Source organism: Nomascus leucogenys, chromosome 20, assembly GCF_006542625.1.
Source record: "Nomascus leucogenys isolate Asia chromosome 20, Asia_NLE_v1, whole genome shotgun sequence".
NCBI classification, from domain to species: Eukaryota; Metazoa; Chordata; class Mammalia; order Primates; family Hylobatidae; genus Nomascus; species Nomascus leucogenys.
The window spans coordinates 64907146-64928418 of NC_044400.1; the positions used below are offsets into that span (position 1 = coordinate 64907146).

Genomic DNA, 21273 nt, shown 5'->3' on the forward strand with positions numbered 1-21273 from the left:
ATATCTTAACTAGAATGTCACAAACTGGGAAAGTCCTCTAACCTTTGTAGGTCACAAAGGGCTCCTCCCTCCTCCCCTCTCTCCCTTTCTTCAGAAAACACTGATTGAGCATCTGCCAGTCTACCTTGTGCGATATACTATTTTGAATACTAAGGATACAACAGTGAACAAAACAAAGTCTCTGTCCTCATGAAGCTCATAGTTTAAAGGAGGAAGATGAAGAGATCTCTAAAACTGCACAAATAGTATCTACACCACAGGGTTTCTGTGAGAACTCTATGAGATTGTATGAGCATATAATTTATAAAATGTTAAAAAAAAACCACACCTTCATGGGTTATTTTCTTGGATGAGGTGATAAGGCACCCATGTGGATTCATAATGTAAAAATTTGGAAATAGAAAACTGGAGTCTAGACAAGACGAAATAAAATTAAGACATCCTGACCAAGAAAATAACAATGCCGACAACAATAGTAACTACTCAAAAAGCAAGCTGGGCTTGCTGGCACTGGGTCATACACAGATTTTTTTAATAGTCATCTCAAAACTGGAAATGTGGGTTTTATTATCCCTCTATGAGGAAATGAGTCACAAAGAAACCAAATTCCAAGAGGTTCCATTTTATTCACAAAAATTAAAAATGCTGTAACAGAAAACTGATCCAAATTCCTGTGGCAAAAATCAGATGAAACATTAAAATTTAAGTTCTTAATTGGAGAGTACAGACATTGTTGGTTACTTCCCCACATCCATCAGCACCCCTGCCCCACCTTTCTCTGTCCTATTAGAGTCCTGACCTGATTCACTTACACAACCACGCAAAAGTCTAGAGACGTATCTCAACTAGTTTAAATCAATCAACACACGCCCTTTCTTTGGCAACTTCACCTAAGTTGGTTCAATTCAATTGAAAAAAGAGACTTGAAGTCCATCTTGAGGGGAGATATCTCCTATGCTCTCTTTTACCCTCACTTCTTCCCTTCTCTCTCTCACTGACTATGAACAAGGAAGCACAAGGCACACTGATGGCTGTTTTGACACCAGGAGCAAAGCCTTTGGACACTGACAGTGAGGCTGGAGAAATGAAGAGGGAGAAAGTAACTAAAAGCTGTGGCTTGACCTACCTCTGAACTTCTTGTTTTTGTAAAATGATGAATTCCCTTATTATTGAAGCCAGATTTGGACGGGTGTCATTTATTTGCAGGTAATCCGTTAACCATAGCCATTTATTTTGTATACTTCAATGTTTTATGTCTTATTGCTAAATTAAAGGGAGTACCTTAAAAGGGAAGGGCTTCATCCATAGGCATCCCCAATAAGCTGATTTACTAGAAAAATTATCCTGGGTATAGATCATCACCCAGCATTTCAGAAATTAAAGGGAAATTTCCTCATTTTCATGCACATGTGTAGAGCACATGAACTCAGTAACGTGTCAGTGTTTCTAATAAAAAACATCATAGCGAATATTTCTTCAGAATTTACTAAGTGTAAGCACTTCACTGACCTCACAGACTCATTCAATCTTCACAACAAGCCAATGAGGTAAGGAGCGTCCATCCACAGGTGAGGAATTCAGGCCTACACACCACACTGCTGAAGCCAAGATTGGAATCCCACCCTGTTTGCCCACAAAAACTTGGTTCTGTACCACAGCATGCAGACTCACATGCCATTTTTTAAAATTCCCAGATAAATTACAATAATGTTTCCATGATAAACGTGATGGCATACAATAACAGCCATGATTGTTTATCTGGGAATTCTATCGATTTATCAATTTGCACACATAAACACACTCTGTTATATCCAACTATATGGGCTGTTTAAAAATCAGATACCATGTTACTAAAATTTTGTTTCATTTCAGAAGGAAGTTTTCTGTCTCAATAGAAGAAATTTGACTTGGACGAAAAGAATGAAAAGTCTTTATAAAACTTAAACAAGACATAGTTTTTTTTTTTTTAAAGAAAATTCTTTTTAAGAAAAGATCTTATTGAATTTATTTAGCAAGTATTTATCCAGCTTCTCCTACGTGCTTATTAGCTCTATATTAAGTGCTGTGGGAAGCATAAAGACGAAAAATACTTAGAATTTGCCACCAGTAGCTTGAATTCTAGAAGGAGAGAGATAGGGATATACTCACTATATGATCATTGTTACATAAAACTATGGAGACAATGGAGAGATGCTTATAGGCACAACTGAAGAGCGAATAGGCTCAGATTAAACCCTCCAAACAAGCCTCATAGGAGAAAAACACATTTGAGTTTATCAGGTACAGATTTTCCATCAACAAAAAAGTTCCAATGAAGGACCAAGACCTAAGGTGATAATGAGATAAATAAATATGAACCCTGTTAGAACATTCCTTTGAGATGTATAAGACATCCTGTTAACAAAAAAGGGGATGGGAGGTGTTGTCAGGCAGTGAAGGAGCAGGAAGAAACACTCCAGGGAAGAGGGATATTTTCTGCTAGACTCTCCGCTGTGAGAGGCCTCCTAATGGGGAGCATTGTTTGCCTGAGGCATTGATTTCATAAATGGGGTCACAGTTTCTTGGGTTCAATCAGGTAAGTCAGTAGAGCAGAGAAGGCGGGATGTAGATCTTGGGCAGTGAATACATGTTTACTGGTGAAGAAGGCAGAAGAAATATCAGAGGCATCTCCATAGGTTCAAGAGTAGCTAGCTTCCTTGAGTCACTCCTCAAGTCCATGGTACAGTGAGAAAACACCAGAAAATAAGAACAATAGCTTGAGACCACTTAGAGAACTTGAAGGCCAGCGTAGGGGTTTAGACAACAGCAGCTGGGTAAGTTTACAGGAAAATAATGGTTCTATTATTTACTAGCCCTAGAAAGGTGGGCTAGTAAGTGGGTTAACCCCTTTAGGCTTCAGTTATTTCATCTATAAAACTGAGATGGTGATACATTATTTATCAGAGTACCTTTGAGTGTAATGCATGGAAAAATGTTTTATTAAATCTAAACTGCTGTGCCTGTATACAAAATGATCTTTGGGCAAGGGACGTGATCTTAGCTATATTTATTTATTTAGAGATGAAGTCTCGCTCTGTTGCCCATGCTGGAGTGCAATGGCACGATCTCAGCTCACTGCAACCTTCGCCTCCCAGGTTCAAGCGATTCTCCCACCTCAGCCTCCCGAGTAGCTGGGACTACAGGCACATGCCACCACACCCGTCTAATTTTTTGTATTTTTAGTAGAGACGGAGTTTCACCATGTTGGTCAGGCTGGTCTTGAACTCCTGACTTCAGGTGATTTGCCCATCTCGGCCTCCCACAGTGCTGGGATTACCGGCGTGAGCCACCGCGCCTGGCCTCCTAGCTGTACTTCAGGAGGATACTTCTGGCCACTAGGCAGAGGACTGTATAGATAAAGAAATACTGGAGCAGGAAGTACAGTTAGGAAGCAAGTTACTGAGAGGGAAAGGAGAAGATGGATGAAGCAACTGTGGAGGTAGAACTGACAGAAGTTGAAAGTGGAGCTAAGGAGGGGAAAAGGAGCCAAGGGTGACATTAAACTTCATGTTTGGAAAATGATGGAATGAGGGTGGGCGAGAGAGGATAACAAGCTCCCTGTAAGCACCTATGCACAATTAACAATGCACAAAGTGAGGTGAGGATTTAAAAGAGATTACCATGAGGATTATACATTGTATAGTGTTTTTATTTAATTAAAAGACCCTCTTATCCCCAGAACAGTTAATATACATGGTAAAGAACACTGCACTGTATTCAAATGGCAGACTGCCGTGTGGGCATTACATCATCTCTTTGGGTCTCAGTTTTCTCGTCCGTAATTTGGTTCTCCTTCATATTATTGAAAAACGAATGAAGCACTATTAATATAAATAAGGCACTTGGAAGAGCCTCTGGATCATGTTCTCATTTTATGAGAGCTACACAACTGACTCCATCCTCACTATCACCACTTCCTCCAGTCAGAAAATAGTTCTCTTTGTAGAATGAAGACTGTATTAGGAGTAACGCAGGTTGGGCATGGTGGCTCATGCTTGTAATCCCAGCACTTTGGGAGGCTGAAGCAGGTGGACTGCTTGAGACCAGGAGTTTGAGACCTGCCTGGACAACACGGTGAAACACCATCTTTACAAGAAATACAAAAATTAGCTGGGCGTGGTGATGTGTGCCTGTAGTTCCAATTACTTGGGAGGTTTAGGCGGGAGGATCACTTGAGTCAGGAGGCAGAGGTTGCAGTGAGCTGAGATCACGCCACTGCACTCCCTGGATAACAGAGCAAGAAACTGTCTCAGAAAAAAAAAAATAAATAAAAGAGTAAAGTGCAAAATGTTCTATTTGGTCTACAGCCTGCCTTCTGCAATACATATGAAGTATCAGTGTCGGTATGCTTATCTCAGTTTTCTGATGAAGGAGGTGTTCTGATTTGGGGCAAGAAAAATAACAATGAGATCACCTGAGTAGTCTTTACAAGCTACAGGTAAATCAAGATCACAGGCAGAGCACACACTTCCGGGATGCAAGGTTTGGTCTTTCCACTAAATGGCCTATCAGGTCAGGCTCAGCAAAGGGTTGCTAATCTTTGTTGCAGATGATGAACTCACCACCTTCCAATGTCATAGGCCTCATCATTGTCTCACTCCCATGATCTTGCCCTCTTATAATATAGTTCTGTATTTCCCAGCTGAGCTGTCATGATTCACAGAGGAGTGAATGGCTGGAGTTGCTAAGATAAGATAATGGCCTTTTATGTGCAGACACTGAATTCTTCTCCACCCCCTGTACAGGGAAGACAATTTAAGTGGAAAGGAATAAATTGCTGGATGTAATACAGTGACCAAACACAAAAGCCTAATAAACATGTCAGAAGTACATGCCCTAGAATGGCAAAGAACTGTGGAGGCAAACTAAATGATGTAAGCTATCCCTTAGCAACCTATGTAAAGACACAAAATGATGAGACTAAACCATCTGCCTCGGTTGTTTCCTACTACATTAGCAATTTCAACTTTGTAGTAATTTTGTAGTAATATTGTTTTATTTGCCAATTAAGCAAAATAAAATCTCTCACACACATAAATGGGTAAAAATATTGGGAGAGAACTGACAAATAATATAAAAGGTGTTGTAGGACAGCCCATTCTTCAGGATTTCGTAAACAGAATTAATATATTACAGTGAAGAAATTGACACAAAAAGTCAGCTATGCATAAGTGCTTAGATACATTGACTGAACAAGTATACTGATGGCTATTCTTTTTAAACTTAAACACTATCAAGAAAGAACATATGCAAAGATATTAAAAAGATAATGCTTCAAATGCTGTCTTTCGCTTATTCACCATAAAGGATGATTCCATGATTCCTTTGTTCTCCCTACCCTTTTCCTTCAACCTATGAATATTTGAGCACCCGGCGCATGTGAATACTGCCCTATGGTGAAGGGAGTGGCATATGTATGTCCAAACCCTCACAGAATAGATAACCTATGGAAGGGATTTGGTTAGCAAGCTAATAATGACAATATAAGAATTAACAGTTTCTATAATATGTTAGAGTTAACTAAAGCAGCACATTTTTAAGTCCCTAGGCTAGAGGTTTGTGGATTCATCATGTTAAAAAGTAAGTGAAAGCATCTGCGTATGGGAAGGTGTCCATCATTTGGTACTGCACAGCAACACAAGGAAAGGGGCCCAACTCCCCAGGCAGGGTGGTGGCACTCTCTGAATGGCAGCAAGTTGCCCACCTAGTAAACACGGGAGCTGGGATTCAAATTCTGGCAGGTTGTTGCAAGGCCCTCATTCACTTACTCAACCTGTATTTCTTGTACATCTACTGCTACTGTCTACGTTCACAACGCTTCCACATTAATTGGAAGTGACAGACAACATAAGCAAAATACACGCTATGATATAAACATGGTATGGAAACCAAAGGAGAAGAATAGATCAGGGAAGGGAAATGGGAGGGTTTGGGCATTCTGCTTCTTTAAGAAGAGGGAGCCTAAACTAATTAAAAATAGATCTGTAGGCACAGTAAAAGCTGAAGATTAAATGTGTGTGCAAATATTGGGTATAATTTGAAGTAAATTATTTATATTGTTTATTTAATATCAAGCTTTGAAATAGTTTTGATTGAGTCATACTCTAATTTTATGATTCTGTTTTCTTTTGTATCTTTTCTCTTAATATTAATGACAAATAAAAATTGGTGACCCCAAAGCAACATACTAGGGGGGAACTCAGAGATGAGATGGTAATTTTCAGTAATGATTAATATTAAATGTCCTGGTGAGAAGCATCATTCGGGTGTATTTTTAAAAGTTACCTTTGGAGATTTATAATCATCTCTTCCATTTGTTTTTATTCCTGTGTCTAAACCCTCATATCTAAGTTATTTTGTCTTCTAATACTAGAAAGATTGGTCTTGGCAAAAATACAGAACAAATTAGTTTTGCAATGACTTCAAAGTCCACCAATCATCTCTAAATTGTACATAAAAAGCTTTTGGCTCCAACACCCTCTCTATAGAGCGAGAAAGACTCCTGGAAGTTCACACCAGCTTAGATGATGCACACCTCATTGTGTTGCTAAAGAATGCTGTGCACAGCAGGTGTTCCACAAAGGACTTCTGGTGCTTCAATTGGCTGAGGCAGGGAAGAGAGAGAGAGTTAAGCTATAAAATGTTAAAGTCCTTAAAATAGTAGTTGAATGGCTGTGTGTGTGTGTGCGCGCGTGTGTGCATGCGCACAGGCAACACACACACACACATATATACAAACACCTAAAGCAAATAGTGATGCTAAGTTAATGAAATTGTTAGAAAATATTCTAAGTTCTTCTATTTTTCAAGGCTACAACAGAATGCCAAGTTCACCTTCAAACATGGATTGAAAAGAATAGTTTTATAAGCCAATGCACTATTAAAAGTCTTACATGTGACAACATTGGCACACAAAAAAATAAGATATGTCAACCCCATATGTTCTAAATGATCTTTAATAAAATCTCCATCAGAAGTAATAAAAAGGAACTATTCTTTGGAAAAGCTAAAGACTGGTTTTGCTCTCTGGATTAACAAGAATAAGTAGGAATAGTTAAGAAAGAAGAGAGGCCTCTATAGTTAAATAACTTTGAAAAACAAATTTTAAAAGGTTAAACAGATTTATTTATTGTAGTATGCCTTTAAGATTAACACACAAGTGTACACTGTAGCCACCGCACGTGATATGACTTTCATTATTTCCCAACACATTTGACCACAGAACACTTTTTTCTTGAACCACTGGAGTGCACACTGTAGGTATCATTTCTTTGAAATATAATATAAAATTAGTATAGTAATAAATAAAAGGTATTACATATTCTTGAGAATTGAAAATAAGAACTATACTTTTAAAAACCCAAAACTGAATCATATTATTTAAAAAACAACCCAAGTGAGTATCTGGTAATAGATATCATACTGATAATTGGGGGTATAATTATTTTGAAATAACAAAACTTTTTATCAAAACATGTTTACCCACACTTAATAGTGTTCTTCAACCCAGGTGGCTTAATTTAGAAAATAGAGAAATATCTGGACTCTAATATTGTTGTTTTAAACCACTTTTCTCTTTTTAAATTAGAGACCACTTTTCTCTTTTTAAATTAGAGTATGGCTTCTAAATGGGAAAGGATTAAAGAATAACATTTGTCCATCTGAATAAAATTCAATTATATTTATAGTTCATTATTACCCCTCTGTTGCATTTACTTGAAGTTTTCCCTCTGATTTTGATGGACTTTCCCATTTTACGGCCACAGAATGATTCTGATGAATCAGAAAAGAACAAAATATAATGTTGGTAACAACAGTAATTCCTGCATGTCATGCTTCCCTGGGAGATTGACAAGAACTAGGGAAAAATTCTTTTCCAGCCTCGTTAGATGAAAACTCTTGCTCTGAAATATGATGATGGATATACCTTGTGATTTTTTAACATAATTATTGTAGCTACAAGCAATATTTTCATTCATACAACTTTGGTTTTTCAAACACATTATTTGCTGCAGTAATTTCCCACATCAACTAAATTCCAAGGGATGGTGTGGTGGGAGGGGAGAGCAGAAAGGGTATTTCCTTTTATCAAATGTAACTATGTTGCTTTCTCATTCCCTCACGTTCCTGTGTAATAAAAGAAGAATCGAGGGTGGTCACTTTGAGTACCTGATTAACAACTTCCCTTGAAACTATTCATTAGGTGTGGAATTCATTCCCCTTCAAGAGAGGGAAAGAAAACCCACACCAACTCAGAGAGAAGCTCTCCTCTTAGAAACAGACTCCAGATTCCTTTGCCTTCAGGGTATTCAGGTTCCACACATTCTGTTCTCCTCAAAAGGTCAGGAAAATTAATTGTCCAGGGTGCACAATGCATTTCCTAGGGAGAATTACAGAAAATGATGGTCCCTGCTTCAAACCTATTACAGAAAAGATCATAACACAAATATGAACATATAAACCTTTATTAACCAAATCCATTATATTATCTTGATTTGCCCTGTTTAATTTTTAACTTATTTCTTCATGCTACCACTAGCGATGTTTGAGAAACAGGTGATTATTAAAACTACCTCAGTTGTACACCACCTACTTCATATTGACAGATTATCAAGTATCAAGATCACCACTTAATAACGCATAAGCATCAAATCTCCTTTAATCATTTTTTTAACCGGCTGGGCGCAGTGGCTCACGCCTATAATCCCAGCACTTTGGGAGGCCGAGGCAGGCGGATCACCTGAGGTCGGGAGTTCAAGGCCAGCCTGACCAACATGGAGAAACTCCGTCTCTAATAAAAACAAAAAAATTAGCCAGACATGGTGGCGCACGCCTGTAATCCCATCTACTCAGGAGGTTTAGGCGGGAGAATCACTTGAACCCGGGAGGCGGAGGTTGCAGTGAGCTGAGATCACAACATTGCACTCCAGCCTGGGCAACAAGAGGGAAACTCCGTCTCAAAAAAAAAAAAAAAATCATTTCTTTAATATAAGCCTTCAAACAATTCACATTTAATAGCAAAGCCATTCAAAATCTAAGCTAATAGTAGAGAGAACAATCTCAATCACTTATCCACAACCTAATTATCTAATTTCCGGTTTATTACCATGAATAATTCCACCACTGTAATTATTCCAGGGCCTATGAAGAGTTCCCTGTAAATTTTTGAATAACAGAAAGAACACATCTTACATGTATTTTGATCTCCTTCCTTTCCCTCAATTATCTTCACACATTCTTTAGAGGCTTCGAGGCCTTCTGCTAAATTCTGGTAATATGATGGTGAACACATTGGGCAAGTTCCCTCTCTTATCTGACTTACTATACTTATCTATAAACAAAGAAACTGATCCTCAAAAAAAAAGCCAGTGTCTTTGCTCAGCATCTGCAGCTAGTGATCAGCAGAGCTAGGAATGTAACTAGTAAAAGCCTTTTTTTTTCTTTCTTTCTTTCTTTTTTTTTTTTTTTTTTTTTGAGACAGAGTCTCACTCTGTCACCCAGGCTGGAGTGCAGTGTCACGGTCTAGGCTCACTGCAACCTCCGCCTCCCAGGTTCACGCCATTCTCCTGCCTCAGCCTCCCAAGTAGCTGGGACTACAGGCGCCCGCCACCATGCCCAGCTAATTTTTTGTATTTTTAGTAGAGATGGGGTTTCACTGTGTTAGCCAGCATGGTCTCGATCTCCTGACCTTGTGATCCACCCGTCTCGGCCTCCCAAAGTGTTGGGATTACAGGCGTGAGCCACCGCGCCTGGCCGTAAAAGCCTATTGATTTCTGATCCAGTGCTTTTTTCACACCTCAACATATATCATCCCAAATTCAATCTATTGGTAGTGTCTTCCTCAGGCTTAATTTCCAACTATTCCATCAAAAAGATATTTATTAGCCAACCTGTACTAGGCTAGATGCTACATATGAAACAAAAACAAATATAAGACAGGAATCTCGGCAAAGTTAATACACAGGTTACGATTAAATAATTATATGTGACAACCCATTATGTGGGACACGAAACAGTGATACAGTTTTAACGATAAAAGTAAGTACATGCCACTTATTATACGCCAAGTACCATAGTAAGCTCAGTTCATTTACGAAATAATTTACTCCACACAACACTTCCGTAAGAAACATACTCCTAGTATCCTCATTTTACACAAGGAAAAACTGAGGCACTTGGCAGGTAATTGAGTGATATTCCCAAGATGACACATTCAGTGACTCAAACCCAGGCGGTCTGAATCAACCGTCTGTACCACGTGTACCATAGAATCAATAGTCTGTACCATATTATAATGAATGATCATATGGAGGTAACGAAAACCATTGAGAAAGCTTTAGTAGAGGAGCTGAGGCCTATATGAGGAGGAGGGAGGAAAGAAAGAAGTCCAGAAATAATGCTGGGAATTTCCAGGCAGCAACGGGAAAATCTGCTTGCTTGAGATGCCGTAGATCTGCTGTGATAGCATGCTAATGCTGAAGAGGTAATGCAGAACTACATTATGGTGGGTCATCAAAGCCAAGTGAAAGAGTGTGATATAAACGGAAGGTTAATTTTAACTAATCACTGCCAAGTACAATACAGAGTATTTCTAGATATTTTATTTCCCAACCTCAATACATGAAATGACTTAGAGTAACTGTCAAATATATTTGTTAGTGCAGATTGTATTAAGAAGTTATTCCTATTTTTTTTAAGAGGCAAGCCTGGAGAGTTTATCTAAAGTAAATACTGAAATATTTCTTTTTAGTTTCTGAGCAGAGATTTCAAAAAAGGAATGTATGAAATTTTAACCCTGACTTTCTCTGTATAAAAGCACAGCATTAACTTCCTTAGTATAAAAGAAACACATTTATCTATGTTAAATGGAATTTACTATAATTTCCCTAAATACTTATTCTCCCTCTGTACGTTTCTTAAGCACTCAGTATGCCCACCTCTCGCTTCCCCCTCCACACGCCCTCCCCCCACCGCCCCCCACCGCCCCCCACCACTGGCATCACCCGACTGGCTTGGAATATCAGTTGGTATGATAAACTATACCATTTAGAATACCCTGGCTATCCATTCTATTAAATAACCAGGTTTTGTTACTCCTCCCTTTCTCTCGTCTTTCACTCTTTTATACTTCTGGACAATGTTTTGTGTTTCTTTTTGGTTTTGTTTTTGTTTGTTTGTTTGTTTTGTCTTGCAACTAACTCAACCAGAAGGCTGGTCCTTAAGTAAAGAAGATAAAATGTTTACAGCAGTATTCCTATTTCTGGGTTTTTGTGATAAGAGGCTTGGTAGAAAAGTTGCTTTGGGAAGAAAAAGATCAAAGTGTGTTAAAAAAAAAATGAGGAAAGTTTTTAGAAAGGTTGAAACCTGATAGAAGTAAGTAGAGCATAGCATATCATACAAAGTGCCTACATAATGCGCAGTAGTGTTTTGTAAGTGAAGGCATAATCCTTAAAAGCAGGGCTTTTTATTGAGAGATTTTAACAACATTCCATTTTCCATGCACTTCTTTATCATGAATAAGACAGAGTGAGTTTTATCCTGAGGCATTGGAATTTAAACAACAACAACAACAGCAAACCAGATAAGCATTTCTGTTTCAGTGTGAATATAAACAGTGTATTTAGAAAAGGACTACATCATAATGACATGTTCATTTCTGGAAAAATTAAGAAAAATTTTACTTTAATAGCATGTAAACTGGTAAATTTTTTTAAGTTTCATATATTTGAACATAAAGCTTCATATTCAGATAAAATGAGAATAAAAAAGATGTAAACTTTAAAGACAGTTTTAGAAAAGTTTCCTTAAAGTGTTACTAACTATGCAGCTACTCTTGACAGTACACGTTACATTTTCCAAATGTTATCACTTTGCCTCAAGACCATTCCTTTTTGGTTAACTGTCTCATAAAAGAGCAAGAGTAAATAAAAGCATTTTATGATGTCTAATCTTTTAGTTATTTCTAATTAAGTGAATCTGAGTTTTCATATTAATGGCATTATTCTTCCCTATTGTGTGTGTGTGTGTGTGTGTGTGTATTATATATACCTCTCTCATCATGATGTAGCTATATCCAAATTAATGATAAAAATAATAGAATAATGACGTAACTTACCAGTAGAATATGCTTGCATATGAATACCTACATTGAGGCAGATTCTAAACAATGTAACTACAGTGGTAGTTTAACAGATGCAAAATGTTTAAGTCAGTGTCCTAAACATTTTAAACTTCTTAAGATAAACTAATTAGTAATTTCAAATGTTTTACCCTAGAAAACGTATAATGTAAATTCAATAATATTTATATACTGTTTACACAAAAGTAGTGTCCAATCAAAATGTATTTTAATATATTAGTCTAGAAACTTATAAGAACACCAGATTTAAAATTTAATTTAATTAATACTTTTTTAAAGGGTCAAGGTTAAACTGTTTGTCTTCCTTAAAAAGTCTATAATGTCTTTTGTGTCTTACAAAAAAATTCTCAATGAAACTTGGATATTAAAACCTCCCAGGAAACCAACAATAAAAGCTGCTAAGAATTTCACAAGTTTTTTTTCCCCTTAGGTGTTAATTAAATGATCATTTAACACTGAAATGTAAACACAACATTTTCATCTCCTGACAGCACAGCCTATTATAAATCCGGGGTAATAAAAGTCTTGGTGTTAATGCTCTGAACCAAGTTCCCACAACACTCTAAGATGCCTTGTCGTGTCTAAGGTTAAGCATCTAGACACAAAACAAAGCTTGCGCCTACTCGACTTCCAGTCCAATTTTCCCATCGCCCAGTGACCTAGGTAACACTTTGAGCAATAAAGAATAAATTTAATTTCTCCAGCATTTTGTGAGGATTAGGAACAATTGTTGGCTTGCAATGACTTTTTATCCTTGGATTCTTTTTCCTCCAGAGCATTCCTCGGGTCCCAAAAGAGAATTCTGATGGTTTAAGACATAGAACAAACAGAACTTTAAATTAGGCTTTTTTCAATCAATTGGAACTGTCGGAGGGGAAGCAATCAACCTTTCTCTGTGCTGTTCTCAGCTATTCACATACTTCGAGCTTTAATCTTTCACTAGTAGAAGAAACCTATCATGATGGGGCCAAGCTATTTTTTCCAATTCTGTTTCCAGATTTACTTATTTCTCTTTTAAGTTTTTGTTTGTTTCGTTTTGTTTTGTTTTTAACACTTAAATCATGTTGCCGTACTTTGCTGTAAACTGTCATTTGGGGGATGTTTCAAGAGACACAGATGTTCTCTTAATAACATTTCACACCTCTATGCTGTACCCTAGGCCATGGGTGTTGTCAAGGACCGGTCGTTTTACTCTTCATTGCTTCCTTCTCTAAGATTTAGTTTCTTTTAAAACTTCCATCTAAAGATTTCTTATATCAAAATTTATAAAATATTTTAAGGTTAACCCTCCATAAAAAATTCAGTGATTATAATCAACTCAGTTACAGGTAACATGTAATGAGTGGATATACACCATATATATCTATGCTATTTTGAGAAGTACTGGAATTGTGGAAAAAAGAACAAAACAAAATGACTTCTGGTTCAAACTTGTCTCATAATGTAACATTACTTAAAGTGCTAAAAGATTTGCAATTTTTACTGGATTTTGACATAATTAGTGGTCTAAAAATACACTTAAAATCACCTATGCAATTTATATAAAGATGACAATGTCCCATAGATCAAATCATATGTTATGTATTAGAGGCTAACAGATTAATCTTATATTATTTTAAAAATAAAATTTTTATTAGTAGTGAAAATGTTCCTTAGCAACATATGTAAATCTTCTAACAACTTTCAGAATACTTTACCTATAGTTTAAGGAGTTTACTCAGCATTTTCTAACATTTGTATTTTTCCTTCATTTGTCATTCAGAAAAACACATCATTAAAACAGCAATCTAAATATATGCACTAACAAATAGTTCCTGAGTCACAGTCTTTTTGTTTCTATCTGTAATTTATTTTATAGATGAATTTTAAAACTATATGAATCATCAAGTGGGAGAGCGTGAAGAGATCTCATTAAGAATATCCTGGCCCTAATGTACCTTCTGCAGTCAAGTAAAGAGAAATAACATGGTACAAATGCACATTTTATGTCAATTTGCTGTGGTAAGATAATTAATGTGACTACACATATTTATGTGTGACTACAGTAAGGATAAATACAAGAGGGCTGTGCAACAGTATCAAGAATTTTGCTGACTGAGGACAAGTTGCAAGGATATCTGAGTGACTATCATTTCCATCTTGCTTGCAATGAAAGGATGATAATAATATAAATATAATTTCTATCATACTTGAAAATTTACAATGTTCTTCTGCATACGGAATCTAAATTTTACTGTGCTATCCCCAGAAAGTAAATAGTATGATCCTTCTCATTTTACAGATAAGAAAACTCGACAATACCGTTGTCTCCTGACTTTCAAAGTTAACAGAACCGCAAGTATCTGAGTAGGCATTTAAATACTATCATTTTACACAACCTCCCTTAAGATAGAAAGTAAATTGATTTCAGTGTCTTAAAACATAATGCAAATACATTAAAATTACCTAAATATAACTAAAACCCTATCAACCCTTATTCCTAGAAATAATATTTATGTAAATTTCAGTCCCCAAAATTGTAACCTTGAGATTGTAGTGGCAATTTCATTATTTACAAACTTTAAAATACTACCTGATGATGTGTATATGATACATTTTTTACATGAACATGATAGACTTAAATTCACATATTTGATCACTCTCAATGAACTCTCTAGGCATTAATTTACACAGTATAGGTCAGATGTTAGCAACAGCTGAGGCCCACAAATACCACATATTATATGGAGCCACATATTTTGTTAGTTTCCCTTCTGAGCATCGATCACAGTATTCTACAAATTCAAGTTGGCAGACCATGAGTACTTGTTGGTGGGTTTAGAAACATTTGCATTTGTGAAAGCAGCCTTTTAAATAAGTACAGCTGAGTGAAAAAAAAAAAGCCTTCTTGCATTCTTGCATTTGATTTTCTTATGCTATGAGCTATGCTGTGGATTTCACACTCAGAAGGTCCACTCTGTGTGTTGGTAACAGCAGAAACCAGACAATTGTTAGCTTTCTTTAGCAACAAGTCTATTAGTAACCCCTTTGAAGTAAAAACCATCAACACTAGATCTGGCAAAATCTCAAATATAATCTTAATCTTCATTGGATTTCGAATGTTTAAATCACAGGATTACACATTGATTTAAAAAATAAAAGTAAAAGTAGGTCCTGCTCAGGGCTTTGCACTTTTCTTTCTTTCATGACAAGTGGTAGTGGCTATTTTCAGCTGTGTTCAGATATCCATATATCAAGTCTGTTGTCCATCTATTTGAAAATAAATTTTTGGTTATATAGTGGTAATTTTTTTAAATGCAATACTCTTTGTATGTCTCTATTTTTTAAGCGGCAAAAACAGAGTCCCTTGGGCCCAATAAGTAATTAATAAGTTACCTTGGTAATGAAGGACTTGGTGTTTTAATCACTGAAAGTGAACACTTTTCTAAGTTTTCTCTCTCGATACAGAGTCAATCTGTTCCCCTTAGCAAAGTATCAGTATATAATTCAGACAGTGTTTCCTTACACCAAATTAGAACACAGACGCCACCTTCGACAGAACTTTCACCCTTAGCACATGAAGCTCTTTGGCAGTCTCAGCAACAGAAATCAGCGGTAGCTATCACGGCAGCGCGCTAGATGAGTAATGATGTCGGTCTGGCTGAACAACAGTAACCGTAGCAACTGTAACCTGCAATTCCTGCACAACCACTGTCGGATTTATTGTGGCAGGGGCCAAACAGGCCAAGAGTAAAATGAAGCAGGAAACTATGGCACCTGACACCTCTAGTAGTCCACACTTTAATCAGAGCTGGCAGAAATTAATTCAAGAGAAATTAGTACATGGGCTCCTTTGTTGTATCCTGCTTTCATGGTTGACTCCAAGAAACCTATGAGACTAAATTGACATCCAAGAACTAGGGAGTTAGTTTTATATAACGTTTTATCAAATTAAGGTACATTTTGCTTAGGTGAAAAATGGATCATTTTGATTGTGTTGTGTCTACTGAAACACTTCCATGAGAAACCTAAGGGAATCAAACATTTAATTGACCAAGTTATCCTTTAAGTTTAATTTGGTTCTCCATTATTTATAATGCCGTCCTAGAGTTACTATTTGCTCATTCAAGTTACAAACCCTGAACCCAAAAGAGATTTAATTCAATACATCAAACACTTAATGAGAGCTTCTAAAGGTCAAGCCTTATACTAGACCCTGGGGATATTAAAAAAAAAGTTTTCATAATACACGTCTAAGTAGCATTTATATGTATAATCATAAAAATAATTCTAAGATAATAATTGATAAGTACAATAATGGCTATATCTGCGTAGTGAGATAATAGATAATTTTTACTTCCTATTTTCTATTTTTTTCTGATTTTCCTAGATCTTTTTTACAATGAGCATGTGTTACTCTTAGAACTATTAAAGAAATAAAAACTAAGTCTCCTTCTATGGCAGTGATGGAAAGGAAAATAAAGACAGCTTAATTATATATATTTGTTATGCTGAACAAATTAATTGATGACCTTAATAAAAAAATTAAGCTTTCCTCTTAAGAAAGTCCCAATTATTATAGTTATCAAAAGCAATTTTGAGAATCTGAGATCCTATCTGACAGATAATGAATTATGACCTGGCCAATGAAATTAAGCAGTCAAAATCTATTTGTCTCAGGTAAGTATTCACTAGGCCATAAAGAGAGTCCTTGGCCTTAAAAATACCATTCCTAATGTCAGATAATTTAGTCGCTCCAAAACTCACTGGGGAATAATGAATGGCACTTGAGAACCAGAAATAAAAAGTTTTTATAAAAAGAAGTAGAGAAAATGAGTCCCTGGGACAGATGCAGTTCTTTTTGTTTGTTTGTTTAGTTTTGGTTTGGTTTGGCAGATAAAAGTGAAAAATGAGTTTCTAAAAAGTGCTTTGGATACTTAAGCTTATGTTAGAAGTCTCAGTAAATATAATATACTCAAAGAAATAAACCGAAAACCACAAAACAAATATTTATAACCAAATGTCTAACCGCAGTACTACCAATGAAATTCCTCTTTAGTGAGTCCAGATTAGTAGTTGCAAACTCATCAGAAAGTGTGAATCACTTACTCCTAAGCCTCTTTTAAGGTTACACTTAGCAGGAAGATTTGTATTAGTACTCATAAATTTCAATCAATCATAATCAACTGTTTCAAAATTCCCTGCAATCTCTTCTTCAGTTAACCAGCTCCAGATTTCTTTAAAAATAATTTCCTCTACTGTTAGGTTCACAATAAAAATGCAACCTTGATTTTGGAGGAGGAGCAAAGGGGAAGATAGAGTCTATAAGTTAAGAAAACTTCATGCTGGCTTTTTTTTTTTTTTTTTAACCTCCAACCTATCGTCCCTTATTTTAGTTTCCCTTTACTTGCACTTTCCATCTGTCAACAAGTGCTTGTAATTTTATTACACTGTCCTGTAGTTTATGCAGAGTTGGCATTATTTTACAGAGTTCTGTTAATGGACTGGATAAATGGTAATGCTATTTAAACTAGTCTCCTACTCCAACAAACACAGCTGCAACTGTACTACTATTTCTGAGCAAACATCTTGACCTGAACATGTAGTGCTCTCTCAACCCGTCCAAAGAGAAATTGGAGCAGACAGCAAAGGAAAAGCATATTTGGCCGCTAGAAGCAACCAAGCATGTCGAATCATAATTCATATACAGTATACCCTCCTTTTCTTTTATATTGCATTTAGAATCCATGAAAAGCATGTGTGCTTCTTCCCCTGGCATCTTATTTTCAGCCACTAGTCAAATGGTGATTATTTATTCCAAACCTCAAAGAAAAGCAACACAATGTCCAGCATATCCAACTAGCTTTAATCTAAGCAAACAATGCGAAAAATCAAACTTCAGTGTATAAACTATATATTAAGCCAGTAAACTTTTTATTAGTGATATACCTGGGAAAACATAGTGTTAAGTATGAATAAAGTATACAATAAATAAGAAAATAAAGAAATTGAAACATTAATTCGTATCTCGGAACGACCTATACAGAGGAAGTAAATCCTAAATTTGTTTTTTTTATGAGTTCTGCATATAGTATGCCTCTACTGCATTAGACAGTAGGGGCAACTATGGCTTGCTATCTATATATATAATATATATTATATATAAATATAAATTATAAATATTATATATAAATTAATTATATATCATGTTACATATAAATATATATTATATATTATGTATAATTAATTATATATATTATATAAATGTCAATATATATTCTATAAATATTATGTATCTATAGAATATATACTTATATATTGTTTTACATATATTTATAAAACAATGATATATATATATCAACTATCAAATACTTTCCTTGTCCTATCATTTTTCCCCATTATTTGTCAAAAATTCCATATCCTTTGTTATGTTACTTGTCCTTCCTGTGAAAAAAATATGTTTTTAAATGAGCATTATAAAAGATGTTGTGCATATAGGTTTGTGCACATTTTCCCATCTGCTAGAATATTTGTTTCAGGTGAGCTACTAGGCATCTGTATCATATGAAGAAAATGTGAGCTTGTACCTTTGCTTTTCATAATTACACTAGCCAGTAGTGAGCTTCACAAGCGTGTGTTCCTTTGTTTATTAAAGACTTCCAATGGCAGTTGTTTAATTTAATTATCACCATCATAAACAAGTGGTCACATGCAGCTTATAACTTAACCTCTCAAGAGAAAAAGCACTCTTAACAATTCACCTAAGTCTAATTCAGATGAAGCAACAGTTCCTTAACTCAAATTAAGATTCCTGACGTGAGAATGCAAATAAATACTCCACCTCTAGTTTTCTATGTACATCCAGTGCCTAAATCTGATGTCAAATCTCATGTAAAGGGACACACTTTGTTAATACTGAGTGCTAGGCCATCAAGTTATATAACTTCTGAAACATAAAAATATCCACATCCCTCTTGTAACTAGTTCCACCTAACAAACACTGTTTTAGCTGCTATTACTCCCAGGACAAATTCTTTGAGCCAGAAAGGCACATAAAAAAATCTGAACACATTTTCTAGCTGCCTGTTTCCCCATTTTCCAACATGCAATTAGTTAATTAGGAAACACTGTCATAGGTTTATGGATTCTGTTTCTTTAATTCACTTAAAGATTTCAAGTCTTTTTTCATATAGCAGCTGCATAAAGTTATAAAATCATAACAAAACATAAAAGAAAATCTCTTGGTCTGCTATGAGATATTGTCAAAGAGGGCACAATGTGAAGCAGAATATAATTTGCCGCTGAGGGATCCTGCAATGGATTAAACCACCTTAAACTGGGGAAATTAATCCAAGTCGATTCCTTAAAAATCTCCTCAGTCACAATAACTAAAGCTGAAAGCGAAATACTATCAAAACCAATTCTATGGCCCTTTTTAGAAACTAAGCACAAATATTTAGATATCATTATCTACTGATACGCATACATATAATCTTTATAGCAAACCTGCATCCTATTTCCTAAGTAAAAATAGTTCTTAGATAATTTTTGTTAAAAATGCAATTCCAAGGTTTCTTCATTTTATTTTTAAAATTTACTTAAATTGGGCCAATTGAGCAGCAGGGAACACAAAAAAGAAGAGAAAAACGTCAGGTGATTTAGCTATCCTTAGAGGAACAAAGTCAGGAAAGACTCTGGAGAGATCTGGTATGTCAGCTGGGGAATATCTCCCTATAGTAAGTTAAGGTTGTTAAGGTTTCAGCAGGACGTAACAAAGATCCTGGCTATTCTTGGGGGTGAAGGGTGTGAGAGGACAGTCCTCCTACTTCTGGAATTGATAACCATATTGAACTAGTAGGCTACAAAGACAAGTTTAGAAAAAGGAAATATACTCACTTTCCCTACAAACAGTACCATATGGGACGCCCACCATCCAGGTGGGGCTAATGGAGCAATTTACTCTACACATCCCAGCAGTTTTTTTCACAACATGCACGTACCTCAATAATCATTGCTATTTATTTTTCCAAAACTTTGTAGCTTATCTCCCATCTGCACAAAGTCATTCATATGGCTGAAAATCTCATTTGAAATGCTTTCAAAAACGTGTTTTCCCTATTACACATTAGGTCAGTGCAAAAGCATTCCAGGGAGGAAAAAGTGATTCCTCCTAATACTCACATTATGCTCCTTTAAGGAATTACTTCCTTTAATAGTCTATGACGTATTTGATATGAAAACCTTGCCATACAGTCATTCATATTGCAGAGGCTGAAATTGTGGCTTTAAAGGAAACATTTAAGAGGAAATTTACAGCCCTCTTTAAATACCTTATAATAATATTTTCGGACTAATAAACACTACTACTTGAGCCCAGAAACAATACCAAAAAAGCTGACATTAAAAATCTCAACTTTACAAGAACACACTGCCAACTTCCTCTTAAGAGGAAGCACAGTAGCAATTTTCTCCCTTCAGAACTTAATCAAACGTTTCCATTAAAAAGTAGGTAAATCTCGCCATCATCACATTACCAAAAAAAAATAATAATAATCCAATTACCGTAACACATACATAAATCGCTAAATCCTAACCAAATAAAACAACTGGAACCACTAGAAAACAAATCATAAATTTCCTAAAGAAAAAACACAAACTTTTAATCCATTCATCTATTGATGAATAGATTCCAGGAAAGCACACAGAAACAGATCCGAAATACATTTAATAAAACACAAGGTACTACCCAAAGCAACAATAACTATTTGTGTCTACTTACAGCCTGTATAGCTTCGCAGTCCCAAGAAACAGCAACTCAGGAAACAGCTGAAGGTGATTTCTGTTTAAACGCCTTTCGAGAAAACAAAAACAAAGATTATGTTACATAGAAAATACCCAACAATGAGACTGTGATTTGGTAGTGTCATGCCTCATCCTGTATTTCAGAAAAGAATGAAATGACATTCAAGAGAATTCAAGCATTGCAAATCAAAAGTTGGTTACACCTTTTGTTACATGACTCTTCAAAGCAGTTTTCCATTGTGCTTACTAAGATGATGATTACTGGGGTCTAAACTTTAAACTGAAATCCTGTGCAACATCAGTCAACCAGAATA

At 35.8% G+C, this 21273-nt stretch overlaps 1 protein-coding gene across 1 annotated transcript in view; it reads right to left on the reverse strand.

The window, feature by feature from the left end:
* The window catches only part of SLIT2 (slit guidance ligand 2), a 374620-nt gene that overhangs the window by 336713 nt on the left and 16634 nt on the right, over positions 1-21273 (reverse strand). Inside the window, exon 4 of the mRNA XM_030801111.1 lies at positions 20937-21008. Within this exon, the coding sequence (XP_030656971.1) occupies positions 20937-21008 (72 nt within the window). The remainder of the gene's footprint in view (positions 1-20936; positions 21009-21273) is intronic.